This window comes from Mesoplodon bidens, assembly GCF_964165515.1.
Source record: "Mesoplodon bidens genome assembly, chromosome: 4".
NCBI lineage: Eukaryota > Metazoa > Chordata > Mammalia > Artiodactyla > Ziphiidae > Mesoplodon > Mesoplodon bidens.
Window position 1 is genome coordinate 117,260,009 of NC_138160.1, and position 21,779 is coordinate 117,281,787.

The window sequence follows — 21,779 nt, forward strand, 5'->3', positions numbered from 1 at the left end:
CAAACCAGAACACTTTTGAGAGTAAAACGGGATGCTCTGAAAAATTAAACCTGGATAATAAGTATAAACAGGGACTGTCCTATCCCAGGAAAACTCAGAAGTAGGATCCTCTCTGGGACCACTATGGACAAGGACTGAAGCCTTACCACTTTGTTTTCTTGTGTTTTTGTTTTTCATGTATTTTTTTCCTCCAGTGTGTTACTCAGTGCTTCTCTGAAGAGCTAGTTTTCCCAGCTGAAGAGACACAAAATCTCCCAAACCTGGAATCCTTGACCTCAAAGACCAGTAGCCCAGAGACTAGGCAGTTCTGATAAGAAGTTCCAGGAGGAGAGCCCAAGGAAGAGCACCCAGCTGAGGGGCTAGAGAACCTGTGGTCCTAGTTCTAGCACACAGAGGACACGGGGCAGCTTTGAGAACACCCCACTCTTCTGCAGACAATGCCAGTAGTCTAGGTTGGTGCATGGGCCTGGTCATTTCTGGACATTCCCGGTATGTCCAACTGCACTTCCAGTAGACAGCAGCTCTAGTAGTCTCAAGGTCCTCATGGGGCAAATCCATAAGAGAGGTTTCTGTGATTTGATTTTTAGCATAGCGGAAGGATCAGTAGTATAGAAATGGAGCAGACCATCACCACCCCCCAATTTAGTGAATCACCACGTTCTGCGCACACACACACACACACACACACACACACACACACAGGTTCCAGGTTCTCTGATGTCCCTGTAGAAACACACAAAAGAACGTTCAAAGGTGCAGCCGGAGCTATCAGGAACCCACTGCTCAGGGCAGAGGACGAAACACCTTGCGGGAGCAGGAGGTGGGTCACTGTCTTCCCACCCTGACGACACTGCCAAGTTGGAGGAGGGCGACCCCCGCTCCTCTGCAGACTTTGGCAGCGAGTGGCCCCCAGCCAGCGTGGTCCCACTGTGCCGAGTCACAGGCAGCACCCCTCCCTTCCTCCACCTCCTGGCAGCGGGAGTTGGGGTCACAAGGGCTTGTGAATCACAGCAACACCTAAGATGAAAGGGGGAGAAAGTTACCATCTTAGCTTCTCCGAACTTATTCAGAGTCACAAGGAGTTCATGACCCACAACATCCCAAGCCATAGCCAAGGGAAATGGGCATGATTTGTACCCAAATACTGAAGGGCCTGTGGACTCAGGCTGCCAGCAGCTGGCTGTTTCCCGCTCTAACAGCCAAGTCTCCACAAGATGTTTAAACACAGAGCACAGTCCCTCAACACCACAGGTGAGTGATCTCACCCCGCATCATCACACCGACTCACATCATATCGTAGTGACTCCCCTTCCCAACCCCAGCACTCACTGTAATTGACACTCAGCACCCACACTGGAAACCTCACAGCTCTAAATCTGTATCACTTTAAGAGAAGTGATGAGTGATACATGTCTCCTTTTAGAAGACACTGAAATGAAGTAGAAAGAACAATAGACTGACTTCATGGCAGCAAGAACAACTGAACTCCCATCCTAGCTCTGCCACCAGTCAAGCTGCACTGTGGCTTCAGGCAAGTCCATGTACCTCTTCAGGCTCCATTCCCATATATTCAATGTCATCTAACTGAAAGACCCCTCCAATGCTAAATCCTATACTTGGATAAACATTCTCGACATGTCTGTATGTGTTACTGTTTTGGCCAGGTTGAACCATACTCAACAGCTAACTTATGAGCCTAAAATCTTGCTTGTAATGGGTTACAGTTATGCAGCAGATACTATAGGCTGATTCATCCAACATCCCTTCTACTTGCTGTCCTCTGCTATAGAGACCAGCAAGTTATAGCTCAGCTTCCCAGACTACTTCGCAGCTGGAGGTGCTATGTGACCCAATCCTGGCCCATGAGATTGTAACTACAAGTCTGCCAGTGCTGCAACTTTGGTTTTCTTCCTCGTCCTGCCTGGAAGAACCTCACGCAAGGTGCAAGGGGCAGCAGCAGCAGCTATTCATAAAGCTGGCAGAACAGAAAACACAAGAGAAAACTGATTCTTCAGTGACACTCTGAGGCACCAGGCCAGCCCTGGACTCCTTTCTGCCTGGGACAAATACATACATACAAAAAAAGATACTTCCTTACCTAAGCAAGTATTTGTCAGTTTTTCTGGTACCTGCAGCTGAACCAAATTCTAACTTATAGTTAAGGTGTAACTAGGAGCCTTATTTTAACATATTACCACCACTATCAAATCTTCTGGTTGAAGATGAGATTGAGAGAACATTGCTAAGAGAAAGCCCAGGACACCCCAATGATGACATTCTGCTAAGACATGCATTTCATGTTAATTCCTGGATAAAGCCACAGACATAAAAGATTAGAAGTGGAGAGAACCCAAGTCCTCAGACCCAGATGTGCTGCCTGACCTTGAGAACATCTTGCCTGCACCTGAGGCTCCTCTTTCTCAAGGGTGCCTGTCTTTAAAAAGCAGGCTCCTGTATTGCTTTTTATATAAACTTTCTCTTCTGATTCTAAAAATAAAATATTCTCATTATGGAAATTTTGGAAAACACAGAAGAACACTAAGAAAAAGAACTTTAATCCCTACATAAAAAGAGAATCACCATTATCTTTTCTGGAATATTTCCTGGCTTACTAATAATAACCACAATCATTGACTGAGTGGTTTCTACGTGCCAGGCAGGCACTGTGCTAAGTGCTTTCCATGTATTATCACGTTTCATTCTCACAACAGCCCTAAGAGGCTTGATATGATTTTATTCTCATTTTACAAATGAGAAAACAGAGGTTTAGTCAGACTGACTACCTTGCCCAGAGTTCCAGGGCTAGTGGTAGAGCTGGGACTCAAATTCAGATGTGACTCCATTATCCATTTCTGTAAGCAGGAGCTACTCTAACCCCCATGACCCAGGACTGCTCGACTGAGCTCACGCGGTACATACATTTTGCATCATCCTTTTCTCAACCAGTCTGTCACAAACATCTTCTCATATTAAAAACACGTCCACTGTATAAATATTCCACAACTTATTTAGCTATTTCCCTCATGTCAGACATTAATTCTCAGTTTTTTGCTCCAGTAAATAACTTTGTCCATAAATCTTTGCATTTTAGGCCATATCCATAGATTCTAAGATAAGAGATTCACTCAGTCAATGGGTTTGAACACAAATCACACCTCTGTTCATCTCTTTCCCACCTACTTATGGGGTGGGCAAACAGTAAAGAAATGGACATGAAATATTCAGCACTTACACAAAATTCTAACTACTCACACCTGCACCTTCCCCTCTCATTAAGGCTCATGTGGAGCCAAGGTGGGATCGCTCACTGGCCTCACTGCCTCATACAGGAAAATGCCCTGTACTTCCCACTTCAGCTTTGGAGAAAAAATGACAGTGCTGGTTTTTAATAATTAACCATGAGAACGGAATCACTCTAGGACCAAAATGCCTCTAAACTCTTTTCTATTTAGTTGAGAAAAATCCTAAATGAGAAAAAAAAATTTTTTTTTTTTTGAGAAAAAAAATTTTAAATAAGTTCATTAATTGAAGCCTTGGGCAGACAGAATGCAATACAAACCCCTTTAAGCCTGCATGGTATAATCTTCCTTCGCACTGAAATCCAAACAAGATGGAAAACAGAATAAGAATACCATTGGAGTTATGATGGAGATTATACATGATAATGGTCATAAATACTTAGGATGATGCCTGCCACATTGTCCATGCTCAATAAATATATGTTAGCTCTAATTCTTCCAGTTTCTGGAGAACCAAATACAAGGAGCTGAGTTCTTGGGTTGGCCAAAGAGTTCCTTCAGTTTCCAAGTTAAATAAAAGATACATTTTTCATTTTTACCAAGAACTTTATTGAACAACGTATTCACCATTTTGTTCCACTACCTTCTGACATTTTTCAGACAACTTCATAATTCCACCTTCTCAAAACCTTGTATCTTTTGAGCAAAAAACTATTCCAGGTGCCTTTTACAGTCTTCCAGGAAATTGAATTTTTTTCCATTAAGAGAATTTTGTAAAGACCTAAATAAATGGAAATCCGAAGGTGCAATGTCTGGTGAATATAGCGGATGAATCGGAATTTCCCAGCCAAGCTGTAACAGTTTTTGCCTGGTCACCAAAGAAACATGCAGTCTTGCGTTATCCTCATGGAAGGTTATGCATTTTGTGTTGACTAATTCCGGACACTTTTCATCGAGTGCTGCTTTCAGTTGGTCTAATTGGGAGCAGTACTTGTGGGAATTAATTGTTCGGTTTTCCAGAGGAGCTCATAATATAGGACTCCCTTCCAATCCCACCATATACACAACATCACCTTCTTCGGATGAAGACCGGCCTTTGGTGTGGTAGGTGGTGTTCATTTCGCTTGCCCCACAATCTCTTCCGTTCCACATTATTGTACAGTATCCACTTTTCATCACCCATCACTATTTGTTTTAAAAACAGAATGTTTTTGTTATGTTTAAGTAGAGAATCGCACGCGGAAATACGATCAAGAAGGGTTTTTTTCCGCTTAATTTATGTGGAACCCAAACATCAAAGCGATTTACATAACCAAGCTGGTGCAAATGATTTTCAGCGCTTGATTTGGGTATTTTGAGTATGTCAGCTATCTCCCACGTGGTATAACATTGCTTGTTCTCAGTTAATGTCTCAATTTGATTGCTATCTGCTTCAACTGGTCTACCCGGTCATGGAGCATTGTCCAGTGAGAAATCCCCAGCACAAAACTTCGCAAACCACTTTTGACACATTCGATGAGTCACAGCACCTTCTCCATACACTGCACAAATCTTTTTTTGCGTTTCAGTTGTGTTTTTACCTTTCTTGAAATAATAAAGCATAACATGCCAAAAATGTTGTTTTTCTTCCATCAATATTATAAAATGGCTACACAAAAATTCACCAATTTTGATAAGTTTTTTTAAAACTACACGCTGATACGACAGCTGTCACAATACAATCTAACAAAATTGTTTCAAATGATATTAAAGACAATTAAGCGCTACTAGAGCCATCTTACGGGGAAAAAACGAACAAACTTTTTGGCCAAACCAATACCTCATAGATATCTATGTTTGCTTGTCTCCCTATAGATCCTCAACCTCAGCCCCACTGACTCTGATCCTGTCCCCCACACCTCATCAAAACCATCACACACCCCACCAGGAATAAGCCTCTACAGCCACCTCATTCCTCCCTCTTCCCTCCAGCCTCTTGCTTGGAATGCTTTTTCCCCCAACCCTGAGCTAGAGTAGCACAAAAGGCATGGGCCTGGGACTCAGACCTGGGTTTGAATGCTGACTTTGACATTTTTTTTAGCCACATGGTCTTGGGCAGATTACTTAAACATTCCAAACCTCCGTTTCATCATCTATAAAATGGAATGGAGTCTCATTCAACCAGAGGGTTGTTGAAAAGACAAGAGTGTATGTATACACTGTACCTAACAGACTGCTTTGTGGCCCAGGGAGTGGGCACCTGGCAAAGGGCAGCTACCTCTATGACTGTGACCCACCCTCAAAGTTTAATCAGGCTCCACCTCTTCCAGGAAGTGTTCCCTGACTCTGCCAGTTCTCGCATGTCATGTCCTAAAGCCTGTGCAGTACATTTCATTTAGAACTTACATGTACATCATCTTGTATTTCCTATTTTTGTAGGCAGGTCTTATCTTTCCAATTTAATTTCTGGAAAGCAAGAACTGTATCTTATTCAACCTAGGGGCCCAGCACAGAACAAATCAGGAGGGGCAATGAAATTCTAAAACCTCTTAGGACAATTCAGATCAGTCGGAAGTGGCTCCCTGGAACACTGTGTCAAGAAGAATTCTACGGCTACATTCAGCTTCGCTGGGGAAGAGTGCTAATTATGGGTATCTGTCGTGGGCGCAGAATGAAGGAGTGGTGACATGTGACAATCATCTGCCATGCCTGAAGGAGGCACTCAGCCCCAAGTTAAGCAAGCTAACCTAGCCCCCACCTGCCCCACCCCACCTGGGCCCCAGGATGGGGGTGGAGCACACTGACCTGCGTAGCTCCGCCCTGTGCTCATGTTGCTTGGCAGCAGCGTCCACTTGTCAGCGACAGGATTGTAGTACTCCACCGAAGCCAGGTTACAGGATCCATCATCCCCTCCAACCACATATAGGAGCCCATTCACTGCACAGACCCCTGGGAATCAAACAGAGGCCAGAGAAGGCATGACAGCAGGAGCAGCAAGGGGATGGACCAGAGACAAGTCTGGATTGCCCTGGAGGCGCTCTTCCTCCCCTTCCTGCTAGAATAACAGACAATTGGCTCCTAGGGTTTAAGTTTGCTCAAGGGACGAACACACAACAGCCACTGGGATCTGAGGATCCTCCTTCCTAACAAGGTCATGTCTCTGACGAGGGAGCTTTCACGACGACATAGCCCCACAGATATTCCCTGCCCTTGACCCTATAAATAGGCAGAGCACTGTAGGTACAGACCCCATTCTACTGCAGCATTGCCCACTGGTGCATGCAGGCCTCCCACGCCCAGTCTGAGCTACGTGTGGAAGGAGACAACTCAGGGGATCTCACGTACACTACTTCTACTCTGCTTGTTAGCTGTTCCCTAATAAACCATTTTATCCACACTGTGGGGCACTAATGGTTGTGTCTGTGATCCCTTTACACAATTGGGGTCTGAATCCACATACAGTTCCCAGGGAAAAGGTTTCCTACCCACCCTGATCTCAGAGTGAGCTGGTTTGGAGGCATGGTCTCATGTAGCAGGGACTCAAGAGTAGGAAAATGTAAGTACTGCTCATCAAGATTTAAAAGGCTGTAGTCCAATATACTGTGTATTTTTTCAAAATTAGACTCAGGGATTAACGATGCTCAAAAAGTAGTAATTATCAGTGTTGGTGAACATACTCTCAAATACTGGTGAGTATAAAATGCATCACCTTCCTGGGTGGTGTCAAAAGTACATATACTCCCTCTGATTCAAAAGTTTCACTTCTGGCCTTTTATTCTAAAGAAATAATTTTAAATGTGTGCATTAATTAGCTATAAAGACTATTTATAATAACCAAAGCATTACTTAGAGAAAAGATGGAAATGACCTAAAAGTCCAATAGTAGCTTGGTTATTTAAATTATGTTATAGCCATTTAGAATAATATTATGTAAATATGTTTAGTGTTATAATAAGATATTCATAAAAGATTGTAAAGTGGATTAAAAAGGCAGGTTATAAACCAGTATTACAGTATGATTCCATTTTTGTTATAAAAAATAGAAATATCTATATGTGAATGTGTATATACACATGCATTTACATCTAAACCTAATTCTTGAATTAGCTGCTTGAAGGCTCTATAATTCCTCACTCGTGTGGCTCAAGGTCAAATGCCAGGTTATATCACAGCAGGCTTAGACAATGAGCAAATTAATAAACTCCCCTCTTTTTCTTGTTTACGCTTTCAACAGTCAGCTGCAAATGGGTTTAGCAAGCAGGTAATTTGAGTATAAAGGAAATAAGTCTGCCTGAAAGTCACCTGCTTGTATTTCCAGCCTGGGAAATTGGGCTAAGTCAACACTATTACAGAGTAAGAAGGCATAAAGCAAGATATACCAACATAGGACACACCCATAGGGCAAAGTTCTAAAAGGAAATGGTTTAATAGGGGTGTCAGGCTCCAGGCATAAAAAACCTAAACACTCTAAGGAAAATCATTCCTACAGGAAGGAAAAGGGGAAGGGAAGGGAAGGAGAGACAGAAAATACAAAGAAGGGAATAAGGAAAGTGGTCCTATTGGAGAATGGATCACGAATCCTTCCATGGATACCCCTGAAAGGAGGGAAATTGGTTTCTGGTGGGAGGTGAGAGGTTCTCATAGCCAGACACTGGCAAAGAAAAGACAGAACCAAGTGTGATTGTCTGACACTGTCCACACAGTCCTATGTTTAGCTACCCAACAAAGCCACTGGGCCGGGGGCACAGATGGCAACCAGAGGCTCTTCTGGGTCTGTGTCCATCTATGTGCAGTGAAAGTCATCATCCTTCACTGGGAGGGAAGGAACCCTCTGCATCTAAGAGGGGGCCCTGTGAGGTGCCCCGTGGCTAGCTTTGTGTGTTCCAAGCGCTCCCTTGCCCAGCAAATGGACACTCCCTACTCAGTGTACAAGCTCAGCCCCAGGCCCTGGGAGCCTCTCCTCTCTGCCTCTCTTTTAGAGCTAGTGTTTGCAGGGAGAAAACACCCACAACCTCCCCCGGAAGGAGAGAAGGAGGGAGCAGTCATATTACCTGCATTGCGCCGGCACATGTTCATGTCTGCCACCTGCTTCCAGGTGTTTGTTCCAGGATCGTAAACCTCGACACTCTTCCTCACCAAGGGCCCATCGTGCCCACCTGTGGCATACAGCTGCCCGCTGAGGACCCCAACCCCTGAAAGGCAGAGCACAGAGTCCCAGCCTCAGGCTGGCTGCAGCAACCAGAAACCAGGAGGCCTAGTGTCCAGTCCTGGACAGCCATCACCAGCAGGGTGATGGGGGAGTGCTGTTTTGTCTCCCTGGAACTCAGGTTCCTCGTCTATAAAACAAATATAATGACACCTACCTGCCTCATAAAATCAACTTGAAAACCGCCAAATATAAAGCAAATATAACCTCATTTCTATTCAGACACATAAAAATAAATATATATATAATATATATAGGTGTGTGTTTGTGTGTGCGTGTAGTAAAAAGGGTTGAAATGGAAACTACACAGCAGGTGTGCTGAGATCATTATTGCTGAGGCCTCCCTGCTTGTCTTGAAGCAGAAGCTGTTCTTTCTGCCCCCGTGCTCTCCTCCCTAGATGGCAGAGGGGCACTGAATCACTCACGATGGTGGTAAGCCTGAGCTGAGGGCCAGGACTGCATCATTTACAGGTTTTAGCATAACCTTTTAACATCCTCTAATACAAGTCAAGGAAATAAAATCCAGAAAGCCTGAGTGCCTAAAAAGAGCAGCTGACGTGGTGGCCGGGACACCTGGGTTCTGGACCTGTGTCTCTAACCTGCCCGCCAGGTGGTGCTTCCCTTTTGGGGCCTCAGTATTCCAACTGCATAGTGAGGGAGCTGGACTAGATCGGTAGTTCCAGTGGACCACAGACTACTCCACTGCGTGGACAGCTCAATTAGCTGGGGAATTTTTGAAAACACAGATTCCACAACCTCACTCCCAGAGACACTGGTCAGGTATCAGCAAAAGTACCTCAGGTGATTGGAATGTGCAGCCAGGTTTCAGACCCAAGGACTAGATTTCCAGAATATAAACTTCATATGGACAAGAAGCATGTTTGTCTTATCATGACTGTTTCCCTGTGCGTGACGGTACGTAGTAGGTTCTCAACAAATACTGTCTGAATGACAAGATGTGTAAAATCCCACCAGCAATTATGCAGGTGTGCAAATGGCTCCTCGCAGTTGCCCTAAACTGACAGCAGATGGTGGTGGTGTATCGACAGTGGCTATCTTACGGACTTGAGTTAAATAAAATTCAGTGTGTTCCCAAGCTGCCTCACCTTCCTCACCTCCATGAGCAGGAGGAACTAGCACATGCTGGGACCCAGAAATGGCCTCTTTTCCTCACAGCCATCCGCTAGCACTGCCCACACCCTGCTGAGGAAGTGAGCAGCCTTCCAGGCATTCGGGGGCACCAGTGCCCTTCTGCGGCCTCCTCTCCCAATGCTCACACTGAGCTTTCCTGGACCTAGAGCCACAGGGGCCCCTGCTGCCAGGGTCTCTGGGCCTTTAGCCACCAAAGAACACCTACCAGGACGAGTATGTGGGTTCCCAACTCCAGATGTGAGGCTTCTCCAAATCCTAGGGATGTGAAGCACTAAAAAGCTGCCCTGGGAGCCTGAGGCCAGAGCACTGACAGTGACCTGAGGAAAGAACCCACCTCCGGGAGAGATACCACCCCTTAAATCAAGGTCACTGTGCCTCGTGAGAGGCATGAGCAGCCCCAGTGATCTCCACGCAGTGATAACCCCTGGGCAGCCTGACAGAGAGCAGCAAGGCCTCCGAAGTCAGCTCCGTCCACAAGGTGAGCCTGAACTTTCTAAGGTGGGTCTGTGCTCGTGGCTCTGTCCGGAGCTGGCCCTCCACGCTTTCTGCTGGAGGCACTCCTAGAAACAGCCACAGACCTCAGTGTGCTGCTCCACTCCCGCTGAGCTGTCCCTGCCTCCTTGGGCTTTGAACACTTTCTTGCACACCTCAAGTCACACACAGGGTTTCCAGGAAATACAAAGAAGACTCTACCAGTACCGTAAACCAAAACTACTAAAAGAGCCCTATGATGGCAGGAGAACCAGAGGATCTGTGAATTGAACTGGGCCCTAGGGAACACCTATTGCAACCCACTCATTTCACATCTGAGGAATCAGAGGCCAAGACCACAGGGACATTCGAGCAGACCCAGAACCAAGATCCAGCCCTCCTGACTTCCATGCATTTGCTGCACGTTCAGGAAGGGCCAACCTGTTGGGATCAGCAGAGACGAGCTCCCTAAAAATAGCCTTCCAAACACAAATGTTTCTTAAATGGAATCATACAGCATTTTCTTTTCTAACCAGTGAGCATACAGTGGTTCTTGAAAAATATTAAAATAGCATAATTTTTCAGGAATACTAAGGAAGTGGTCATGTGTTTGGTTGTATAAAATGAGATCACAACTCAATCTTCAAAAATACAAAAAAAAAAAAAAAAAGATAAAGTAATAACATGGTGGGGAAAAGCTCCCAGTTGTGGCTTCCCTTCCCTTCCCAGAAGTCACATGGCCTCCCTGCCAGCCAGGTTGGTCATCAGTCACCACTCCCACAGGAACCGGGAGCAGAGCCAGTGCCCAGCCTCCAGCACCTCCATCTGCCCTCCCAGACCCTTTCCTCTGGGCCCCTAGATGATGGGGCAGACAAAGCAGGGAAGAAGGGGCTGTTGCTCCACTTCCTGGAAAATCCCAAAGGACCACACAGCTCCTGGCCTTCCCACAGGAGGCGGAAGTGGGCCCCATGTGGGGATTTATTCCCCTCCCATGCGGGGGAGGGGGCTGAAGTGAAGAAAAGTTGGGGGGAGACATAAGTTTATCTCCAAATATTAACACTAATAGCTTGGCTTTCAGCCCCCAAGACAGAGACAGGCAAGTTCAGCTCTTCCAAGGACGACTGGGACAGCCATGCTTGTCACACTACTTCATGAGAATGAGACTCTGATAATCTGGGGTCCAAAAAATCTAACTTCAAAACGCAACAAACCTGAGTAGGAATCCCAACTCTGCCAGTGACTAATGATACGACCTTGGGCTAATTATTCAACCCCTGGTTGACTTACTCTCTAAATCTGTTAAGTGGAGTTACATCGTGTCTACCTTGCAGGGCTGTGAAGAGGATTAAATAAAATGAGGCATAGAAAGTGCTTATTCGGACAGCACCTGGCACATAGCAAGCTTCACTTTTCAAGAGGTGCAGACACCTCCAAAGAAATGGAAGAGATGACGATGAAGGGAATATGATCTCATCTGTTCTCTACCAAAGGGATCCCCCCGAGAAGGGTTAACTCCTAAGTGCTTGTGTCAGCTGCAAAGATGCAAGTGGGATTATATACACTGGAAGGAGAGAAGAGGGAGGGAAAATAAGGTAGGATGTTAAGCTCTTGGCCTCCAGACCCACCTGTGAGATCAGACACAGCCTGCCCCCTGGCCTTCCCCCTTCCCCCGTACCTGCACCGCTGCGACGAGTGCTCATGTCTGCCACGTATGTCCACTCATTGGTCGCTGGGTTGTACTGCTCCACGGTGCTCAGGCACTGGCGGGAAGCCCCATCATAACCCCCAACGGCATATAGCTTCCCTGGAACAGACAAAGTGGCTGAGGGTGGTGCTTCAGACTCGCATAGAACTGGAGCATGGCTGAAACTCCACTTGTAACCCACTGGGGCACCCTCACCTCCATCAGGGTTCAGGACCCCCTCCCCCAGGAAGACCACAACTTCCTCCCCAACCAGGGTAAGCATGCTTCACGACTCTGTCTCCTACTTCCTCTTAAGCCCTGAGTTCTTCCTCAAAGCAGTACTGACTGAACCTCTTTCTCAAAAAGCACCCCAAACACCCAGTGCAAAGCGATGGCCTGCTGTCACTGGGGCTCAACATATTCTTCCTAGTGAACTCATTAGATCTTCTCCAGTACAAGGCACCAGAGAGATGGAAAGCTTGAGGGCCCCAGGTGCAGCCAGGCAGGCAGACTTTCTGGGTAAAAGCTCACAACAGCAGACAGAACAAATAAGGAACAATATTCTCCAACAAGAACCCAAACATTGTCTCCTCCATGTTTTGTACTCTGTCCACAACCCGGGTAGGCAGAACGTGTGAATGGAGTGCTCTGTGTGCACTGTGGGCTGGGCTGGCTGGAATTTATCTGCAGACCCCCTTGCAATCTCTGAGCCATGCACAAGACCCCTGAAACACCATCACCTATTTTAAAAATAAAATACCATAAACGGCTACCAAAGAGCAACAGTTTGTTCTGAGGATGGCGGTGAGGGTGGGCAAGGGGGCAGGAAATTGGTATCTGAATGACCTCAGAGAGAGATTCAAACATTTGGGTTTAACATGTAGTCTTAGAATACAGTGGGAAGGTCTCGTGTGTGTGTGGTGTGTGGGGTGTGTGTGTGTGTGTGTGTGTGTTGGGTGTGAGTCTATGGGGTCCCACCTGGGGGTCTCAGTCCTATGGGGGACCCTGGAATTATAATAAGGATCTTAAACACTAGCTACAGACTAAATAAACACCACCAGATGCAAATCTACTTAACAGGGTTACTCAATCAAAAGATTTTTTTGGTCACTATGTGCTTTCTTAATGGAGAGATACCAAGAGTACAACCAGTATGTGAAAAATCTACAATCATTTTAAGCTAGAAAGAGATTCTCAGGCTCAGAACTATGTTGTACCATCAGGACGTTTGCTGCATCAGATGTAAAATTATTTCTTCTTCTATCATTGAGCCTGGGTTTGTGTTCTGCCCCCACAGCCCTCTCAACCAGTCCTTTTAGAAGAAAAGGACACCTCCTCCTGACTCTGCCCTCACCTAAGCCGGAGGGCAAAATCCTGACTCAGAGCTCCTCCAGGACCCAGGCTACTCTCGTGGTGTGTGCTGGCTCAGAGGTAACCACCTGCCCAGCCAGTTGTCCATCACTAAGGATGAGACAGGCCTGGGGTGTGGAAGAGAAGAGAAGCTCCTGAGGGCAACCCCAGTCTCTGTAACACACGATCTCCGCTCTGCGGGGAGCTTCTGCCTAATCTCCCAGCCTCACTGTCCCTCTTCCTACGTAGAGATTCTTCAAGGCGGCCAGTAGCAGATGATCCTGATTTTCTTTCTTTTTTCCCCAGTGTTATTTAGGCTATGTAGCCATGGTAAGGAGACGATGAGAGGGAGACGGGTTCTGTGCAGACAGTGCGGAGAGCTGTATCTTCAGGGCCACGGGGAAGGAGTGTCCACTTAAGATCCTCCCTGGACATTCTCACCAAAGCTGTCCATTGGACTCTGCTGCCCCAGGGTGACTCTCAGCCGAAAGAGCTTCAGATTCAGGTTGGACAAGATCAATAAATCCCCAGTCTGTCCTCCGGGTCAACAGGGCGTGCTACCACACAGCACTTCTGCCACACAGAACATGCTCGCAGAAGGCTCTGTCAAGGGGAGTATTTCAAATGAGTACCAGGAAGGTATCTCCTCTAACCCCCATCAACCATTCCAACTCTGCATCAGCTGAAAAAATACCCACTCAAGGTTTCTCCTTTCAGGGATACGCTATTTTTAACCCCAACTCTATTGTTTGATATTCCTGGCTAAGGAAAAAGGGGGGAAATGGGAAGGTGGCTAGACAAAGCACTTGCATTTGGCAGACAAATCAACTTCTGTTCCAACGGGAGGATGAGATTGCAAGAAACAATTTTATCTCGGTAGGAGGACAAAAATCCTTGCACTCACTAAGGTGACTCATTCAGTATGTTAGAACAATATACTTTTAAATTAAAATTTAAACTACATAATACTGGTATGGACCAAGAAATGCAGCGAGAGAAAAGAATCCTTATATTAATGTCTAACTCACCGCACGTTACACTCTCCCCGAAGCACGTGTATGTGTTGTGTGTGCACGTGACATAGAAAATGCCTGTGTACATGTGTGAATGCACAGATTTCCAGCTAAATTCCCACTTCAGGACAGGCTAATGAATCAGTGTTGTCCTGCAAAGTATAGCGTTTTAGTCCAAATAATACTCTATGCTTTAATACATTGAATTCATACATATTTCTAAAATGTCTCTCTATTAGCATTTGCTAATGGTCTGAGTTGGGAGTTAGAAGACCTGGGTTCAAGGAGTGGCTGTGCTATTTATTAGCATGGGGCACAATAATTACCCCTCTGGGACCAGTTTCCCCTTCTGGAGAAAGGAGAAAATCTAAGTCCTGCCCATCTCCTTCAGGAGAGTTTTAGGAACAAAATGAGAAGTTGGAGATGAAAAGCATTTAAAAACTACAGTGCACTGTCTAAACAGGCCCCAGACCTCACCATTCGCTCCTGTCTGACCGCACACACCTTTCCTGACTAGAGCAGGACCCACCAACCTGCCTTGCAGTGACTAATCAGAACTGGGGAAAGGTGCCCACCTCACTCGGGGCTCTGTTAATAATGCTTAACATGTGAACATGAGGACAAAATTAAACAAACAATTGATTCTCACCCCCTCCACATTATAGTCCTGGGTTATATTTTGACTCTGGATTCCCCAACTCGTAATAGAGACAAGTGGCCAAAGCAACAGGCCAGCATCTCCCCTCTAGGCTCCTCCCACGCCCCCCAACCCAGCTCACCCACTTTCTAGCCTTGGGCCAGTAGCTTTACCTTTCTGAGTCTCCATTTTTCTCATCCACTCATCAGGATACTAGTACCAGACTCAGCAGTAACGGGAGGAATAGAGTCAGGACACCAGGAGAAGGCCCAGGGGCCAGGTCAGGAACGGGCCACCACCCACTGCCGCTCCTTACCCTCTACGACACCCACACCCACACTGCTCCGCCGTGTGTTCATTGGGGCCACGAAGAACCACTCGTTGGTCTTGTAGCTATAGGCTTCCACTGATGCCAGGCCTGGGAGACAAGAGACTCGTGAGGTTTCTATGGTGCCAGGCCTCACCCTGCTGTGCGAACAGTGAGGATGGGGGAACAGTGCAGACCTGGGGGCTGGAAACCTGGGTGTATGACTCAGCACCACCTCTGCCTCACTGTGCAGCCCGTGGCACCTCCCTAAACACATTTGCACTGTGTCTGCCTGAGGGGACCACTAAGACCTGACCTAGAGGGTGGGCTGTGAGAGGCCCAGGGGTGTAACGTAAATCATAAAACCGACAGAATGGAATAAATACCTGAGGGTGCCTCGCTGAACACCTATTCTATCCCTCTTTTCCCTTGTCTTCCTCTATTTTAGAGGCTGGAAAGCTGAAAACTTGCCTTTCCAGAATCCCTTGGAGCTGTGGGTGACCAAGTCAATGCAATCTAAGCAGGATTTCTGAAACAGCCTTTGCTTTTCTGATAAGCCCCCACCCCCCTTCCTGCTTCTTGCTACCTGGAACACAAATGTGTTGGCTGGATATAACAGCCACCTTGTGACCATGAGGATAAGTCCAAAAGACTCTTCAGGAACTTGGCCCCAGTATCCTTGAGCAACTGGACGAAGGTGGCAACTGCCAACCTCTGAATTTCTTGTTTCACGGACAAAACAAAAGCTCTCATTTGTTTAAGCCACAGTTTAATCAGGTTTTCTACTAGCAGCCAAAAGCAATGCCTAAAAGAAACAATGCCCCACTATCCTTTGTTCTCTTTATTCCCAGTTCCCACTCACTAGAAGCAGCCTCTGGAGGGGCTACAGATCTTGGAATTAATGAAACAGGCAAAGAGAAGGCTGAAAAAGGTTACCAATTGGTGAAGACAGAAATGAAATTTCAGAGAGGTAAAATATATTGTTTTTCATGTCACTGGGGGCTAAAAGATATCACTTTAGTTTAACAGAGTTGCTGTCAACAGAGACATCCACCTGGAGATAATCTCTCCAAGTCCATGTCCACTAGTAGTTTCTGCTTCTCACTTTGGAGCTAGATGAAAGCCAGGAGCAAGGGGACGCTTCTGCAGTGGCACAACCTTGCACAGCTTTGGTGGGGCAGTAGAAAGGGCAATGGGCAAAGACTGTGTGACCTGAGCCAGGTCTCTTCCCATAGCTGAACCTTAGCTCCCTCATCTGTTCAGAGGAGGGTTCAGACCACAGTTCTGAGACACCCGCCAGCTGAACTTACTCTAAGTCTCATCTCCAGAATAAATGGGTTAACAGACACTGGAAAGGAGAAAAGGGCCTCTTCTGAGGGTGGGGTCCTTCTTCGAGCCCTAGAAATGACAGCACGTAGGCAGTTACATATTCTGTGTGTAGGAAGGTGTGCCTCTGACACACAAGCTGGGAGAGGAGGAAGGATGGGTATGTTCTTAGGGCAGTAGCTACAGAGGGACCAGCAGTTGGCCCAAGAAGTGGCTGACCAAACCAGGGTTGCATGGAAGGTGTGTCCTAGGCTGGATGGGGACTGAGTCCGGGACCTACCAGTACTGCCATCAAAGCCCCCGACGGCGTAGAGCAGGTCGTTGAGCACAGCTGCTCCCAGCGTGCTCCGGCGCTCCTGCATGCTGGCGATGGACGTCCACTGGTCCTTCACCCCGTCGTACACGTCCACTGTCCGCACACGCAGTGAGCCATTGAACCCGCCCACGGCGTACACGTGGCCAGCCATGAACACCACACCTGAGGCACAGGAAACCAAGGCATCAAGGTGATCTCAGACAGCTGATGACTCACGTTAATGAGTGACAATGGGGGAACGAGGCAGGCATGTAAATAATTCACCACAGAAGGTGATCTCCAACTTTAGATATTTGGAAGTCACTATGGGACTCACTGGATTTCTTCTCACATTTGCATTTCTAGTTTTGTTTGATTCAAGCAAGTACTTGGATTAGCCTGAAGTCCCTAAGCACATGAGAACTGACCCCAGAAGGTGCAGCTAGAAACTGTGCAGGTGGGGAAGGGAAAGGAAGGGAGTGTGGAATGCACAGATGTTTTTGGAAACAAGGAGCAGGACTGTGGCACCCAGTAGAGACCTGCGGTGGCAGCAGTGGTGGGGCGGAGTGGAAAGGCAGCCTGCACACCGGGAGGCAGTGCGGCTCACCTGCTCTGCATCTCCTGGAGGGGAGCTCAGCAATCTGATCCCACCGGTCCTCCTCAAAATCATAGCACTCCACACTGCGGATGGCCTTGGGTGCCTGGCCGCCAACCACGATCATGACCTCCAGAAAGACAAGTGGACATTAGCTGGGTCTCCCCAACATCCAGATTCACGGGTCATCAATCCTTGTTACGTCCACATGCTCACTGCCCAGGGTCCGTGGATGATCTGAGATGCCAGTTTACAGAGCTACATACATGAAGGTGCTGCCCCTAATCACCAACAGGTCTGAACATTCAAGAAAAGTCTAACGAGCATCTTCCCACAGAAAAACAACCATAAAGTCTACGTTTCCCAAGTGCCCCTGCTCAGGGCTGTGTTGGGGGTATAGCCACTTGGGGCATCTTCTGCAATCTGAGTGTCCTTAAGCACTGGGGGCAAGGGGACTAAATTTTAAATCAAAATAAAATATTCCCATATATATATCAAACTATGAATATATTTTGGAATAGAATACAGAATTTGGATGCATTTTTAAGATAAAATTAATTCAAAAATATTTCTGAATGCGTAGATTATAGGGAGCACTTATTCACTGCAGTATGGGGAAAAATTTGCAAAACACCACTTTGTGGTGGTCACCACAAAAATGCATGTAACTGATGATGTTCTGAAAAAACAGTGTTATAGTATTATTTCCACAAGTAAGGTAGTAGCTACCACTGCCAGTCATCTTGTGAAGTATGTTGTCATCTGTTTGTCACCACAACACTGCAAGGTAGATATTATCATCCACATTGACAGGTCAGGAAAGTAAAGCTCAGAGAACATAGGTAAATTGCCCAAGGTCACACAGCTAAGAGCAGCAGAAGAGAGACTGAGAGCCAAGTGCACCTAACACGGGGGTGAGTGCAGCCCCACCTCTCTCCTGCTCCAGAGACAGGGTCTATGCCAGGACAGCTCACTACACAGTGTTTTTCAAACTGCAGGTCACATTTCATTGGTGGGTCACTAGATCAATTTAACAGGTTTCAACCAGCATACTTTTTAATAGTACAGCACAGAAAATATAGTAAGGATGTTATTTCATGAAATATTTGTTCTGGTTATACACACATATATATATCTCCTAGAGAGCAATTTAAACATATTTCTTAGCGTAGGATGTAGTATTTAAAAAAAAACAATGACAGCCACTGTTCTGGCTGCAGCAACAGAACTTCAGCAGTTCACTGTGGTATCCCCATTGCTGTGACTTTTGTCATGTGTTATTAATAAATAAAAATTAAAGCACCAAAGTTAACGATAGTTTACATATGTCAGTAAGTCTACAAATTCATGGCTGTCCCCACAATGACTTCACTCTCACTCACTCATTCCAAGTTGCCTTTAGTGGAGAGAAAGGGATAAAGTCACAGGCAGACAATCAATATAAGTCACAGGATCTTCTCATTATCTGTGGCTTGTCTATTTACCACAATGTTTCTCAAAGTTCAGTGCGCATCAGAATCCCCTTGAGGGCTTGTTGAGACACAAATTGCTGGGCCCTACCCCACAGAGTTTCTGATTCAGTAGGTCTGAAGCGGGACTGAAAATACGCATTCTAACAAGTTCCCAGTTGATGCTGATGCTGCATTTCCAAGAGTCATACTTTGACAACCCCTGTTTTAACCCACAAACATAGAGAGATTTCCTGATGATGTGCCATCAACCATTTCTGCCGTTATAATTATCATAGTGCTCTTTGCTTCCCTGCAAAGCATATTTGGGGAGAAAAGTGATCATCAAATCTGTGAGCGTGGGCTTCCCTGGTGGCGCAGTGGTTGAGAGTCCGCCTGCAGATGCAGGGGACACGGGTTCGTGCCCTGGTCCGGGAAGATCCCACATGCCGCGGAGCGGCTAGGCCCGTGAGCCATGGCCGCTGAGCCTGTGCGTCCGAAGCCTGTGCTCCGCAACGGGTGAGGCCACAACAGTGAGAGGCCCGCGTTCCGCAAAAAAAAAAAAAAAAAAAATCTGTGAGTGCATAGGAGTACACCCCTCAGCTGAACATTATCCATCATATAGGGAGACAGGTATAGGGCTGACAATCATTGCTCAAGATCAATTACTTATGACCCAAAATTCTAGATTCAGCCTCACCTACTGCCCATGTGGGTGGTAACTGGTCATCAGAGTTATGGGCGGTCACTGGTCATCAGAGTTAGTCTACAGCGCTTCTGTGACCGAATGTAAGTGACCAATGTTTAAAAACTCAGAATTCCGTTCTGACTTCTGGAACATGCCAAAGGAACCCAGGACACATAGTCCAGACTTAGAGCTGTTGTTGCCTCCATAAATAAATGTTCTGCATTTGACTTTCCTCTGCTCAGAAGGTCCACTGCTCTGTGTCAAGAGCAGCCCTTTTCAGAGAGATGCAGAATTCTACATTCCCTCCCATTTGTAATTCTTTGCTTAGATAGGCATCCATGAACAGTTCAAGGGGGATGTTAATGAACACAGCCTCTTGGCAAACTTCAGACAATGCCCAACTTATTCCTCCAGGGCTGAATGACCCGCTTTCATAAACATACCTAGAACTTGTACTGTCTTTCTGGTTTTGAGTTGGTAAAGTTGAAATGAAGTCAAACCATTACAAGGATTTTCTTTGAAATCTGATTTTGGGGTTAACTGAGAATAAAACTAGTTTTTAGTTTTCTTTCTGCGGTGACATCAAGTACCCGACACCCTCTCCTTGAAACACTCTTCCCCCATCTGATCCACGCCCTCCCAACACCTGCTTATCTTTCAGGTCTCAGTTTACACGTCACTTCCTCCAAGAGGACCTCTCTGACCTCCAAAGCTGAGTTACAGGTCGTTCTCTGAGATCACATATGCCCTGGGGTCTCCCACTAAAAGTGCTCCACGTTGTGTTGTAACTGTCCAGTAACCTTGTCTCCCTTCTAGACAGTGAGCCCTGCCAGCGCAGAAAAATGTACCTGCCTCAATCACCAAGATAACCCTAGGGCCCTAGGGTACCAGGTAAAAGTGACGACTCAAATATTTATTTGGAATAAAGAATAAATGAATAGTAAAGACCACATGCAAAGAGTTAAATGAAAAAATACACAGTTACGGGGCTTCCCTGGTGGCACAGTGGTTAAAAATCTGCCTGCCAACGCAGGGGACTCGGGTTCAAGCCCTGGTCCAGGAAGATCCCACATGCCGTGAAGCAACTAAGCTCGTGCGCCACAACCACTGAGCCTGTGCTCTAGAGCCCATGAGCCACAACTACTGAACACATGTGCCACAACTACTGAAGCCCACGTGCCTAGAGCCCGTGCTCCTCAACAAGAGAAGCCACCGCAATGAGAAGCCTGCACACCTCAACGAGAAGCCTGCACACCTCAATGAAGAGTGGCCCCCACTCGCCGCAACTAGAGAAAGCCCACATGCAGCAACAAAGACCCAACACAGCCAAAAATAAATAAATTAAATAAATTTTTTAAATTAAAAAAAACACAGTTAAATTTAAAAAAAACACACACACACAAGCTAGAATGTCTCTTTCTTGGGTTAAAACATGTTAGACACCAGATTACAATTCCGGGGACAGAATTTGAGGAAAACAAAAAGAGAAAGAGAGAGCTTTTCCCATCTTTTGACTCAACCACCAGAAGCCTGTTTATTCTTTGCATAAGCTATCAAGGCTTCTTCTATAAACAAAAAAGGCAAAGCTTCAGGGGACTTAACCATGTCCCAGAAACCATCTTCCGCCAGGGTAGGGAGGTACATTCATATTGGAGAAAATCCAGCACTCATCTCCGAGAATTTTCATAGTAACACAGAAGCGATATTATAGAAATGCAAAAAATTTAATGTTAAAGTAAAACCTGCATAGAAAGACAAAAAAGTTACAGAACAAGGTTTTCAAAATAAACTTGCCTTTGAGCTTATAAAACCACTGGTGAGAGACGACTTTTAAAATTCCAAACTTGTACAATAATCTGGGAAGAGCAAATATGAGGTTTCGTGGGAGTAGGACCATTGGTTTCTGAAAATGTGGAGGTAGCTCAAGACAGAGGGAGGAGTAGGTATACTTTCTCATTCTCTCGTAGACATAAGAAGTCCAATTTCTATGGCAGGTCTTACAAAAAGCCATCATACAAGGAGCACTACGGTCATCACTGTGTAATTGTACAGCATAAAAAGAATAAATTTCCTATCTTGACTACTAACAGATGGTTGTTTCCATAGATACCTGATTTTAGCAACCAATCAGACAAAAACGAGTATTCCCCAAAGTCTACATGTATTACGTCTCTGAAACTGTAAACCTCCAGCTACTCAAGTCTCTTCTTGTCAGGGCAAGAAGAGACTTGAACCTTTCTTTCTTGCAAGCCCACATTTGACATTTCCAGAAAAACTCAGGCCCAGAGACTTCAATAGGCATATTTCTTTCTTCCCCTGACACCTCTAAGTCCCACTTTACTAAAGATGTGTAATGTCTTTAATAGAAATTACTGAATCAAATCAGCTT

The 21,779-nt window shown here is 46.0% G+C and overlaps 1 protein-coding gene across 1 annotated transcript in view; it reads right to left on the minus strand.

The window, feature by feature from the left end:
- Positions 1 to 988: 988 nt before the first annotated feature.
- The window catches only part of KLHL3 (kelch like family member 3), a gene marked incomplete at both ends in the record, with an annotated part of 108,559 nt that continues 87,768 nt past the window's right edge, over positions 989 to 21,779 (minus strand). Inside the window, 7 exons of the mRNA XM_081230580.1 lie at positions 989 to 1,017; positions 6,024 to 6,167; positions 8,270 to 8,410; positions 11,723 to 11,851; positions 15,048 to 15,149; positions 16,645 to 16,842; positions 17,267 to 17,384. Of these exons, the coding sequence (XP_081086706.1) occupies positions 989 to 1,017; positions 6,024 to 6,167; positions 8,270 to 8,410; positions 11,723 to 11,851; positions 15,048 to 15,149; positions 16,645 to 16,842; positions 17,267 to 17,384 (861 nt within the window). The remainder of the gene's footprint in view (positions 1,018 to 6,023; positions 6,168 to 8,269; positions 8,411 to 11,722; positions 11,852 to 15,047; positions 15,150 to 16,644; positions 16,843 to 17,266; positions 17,385 to 21,779) is intronic.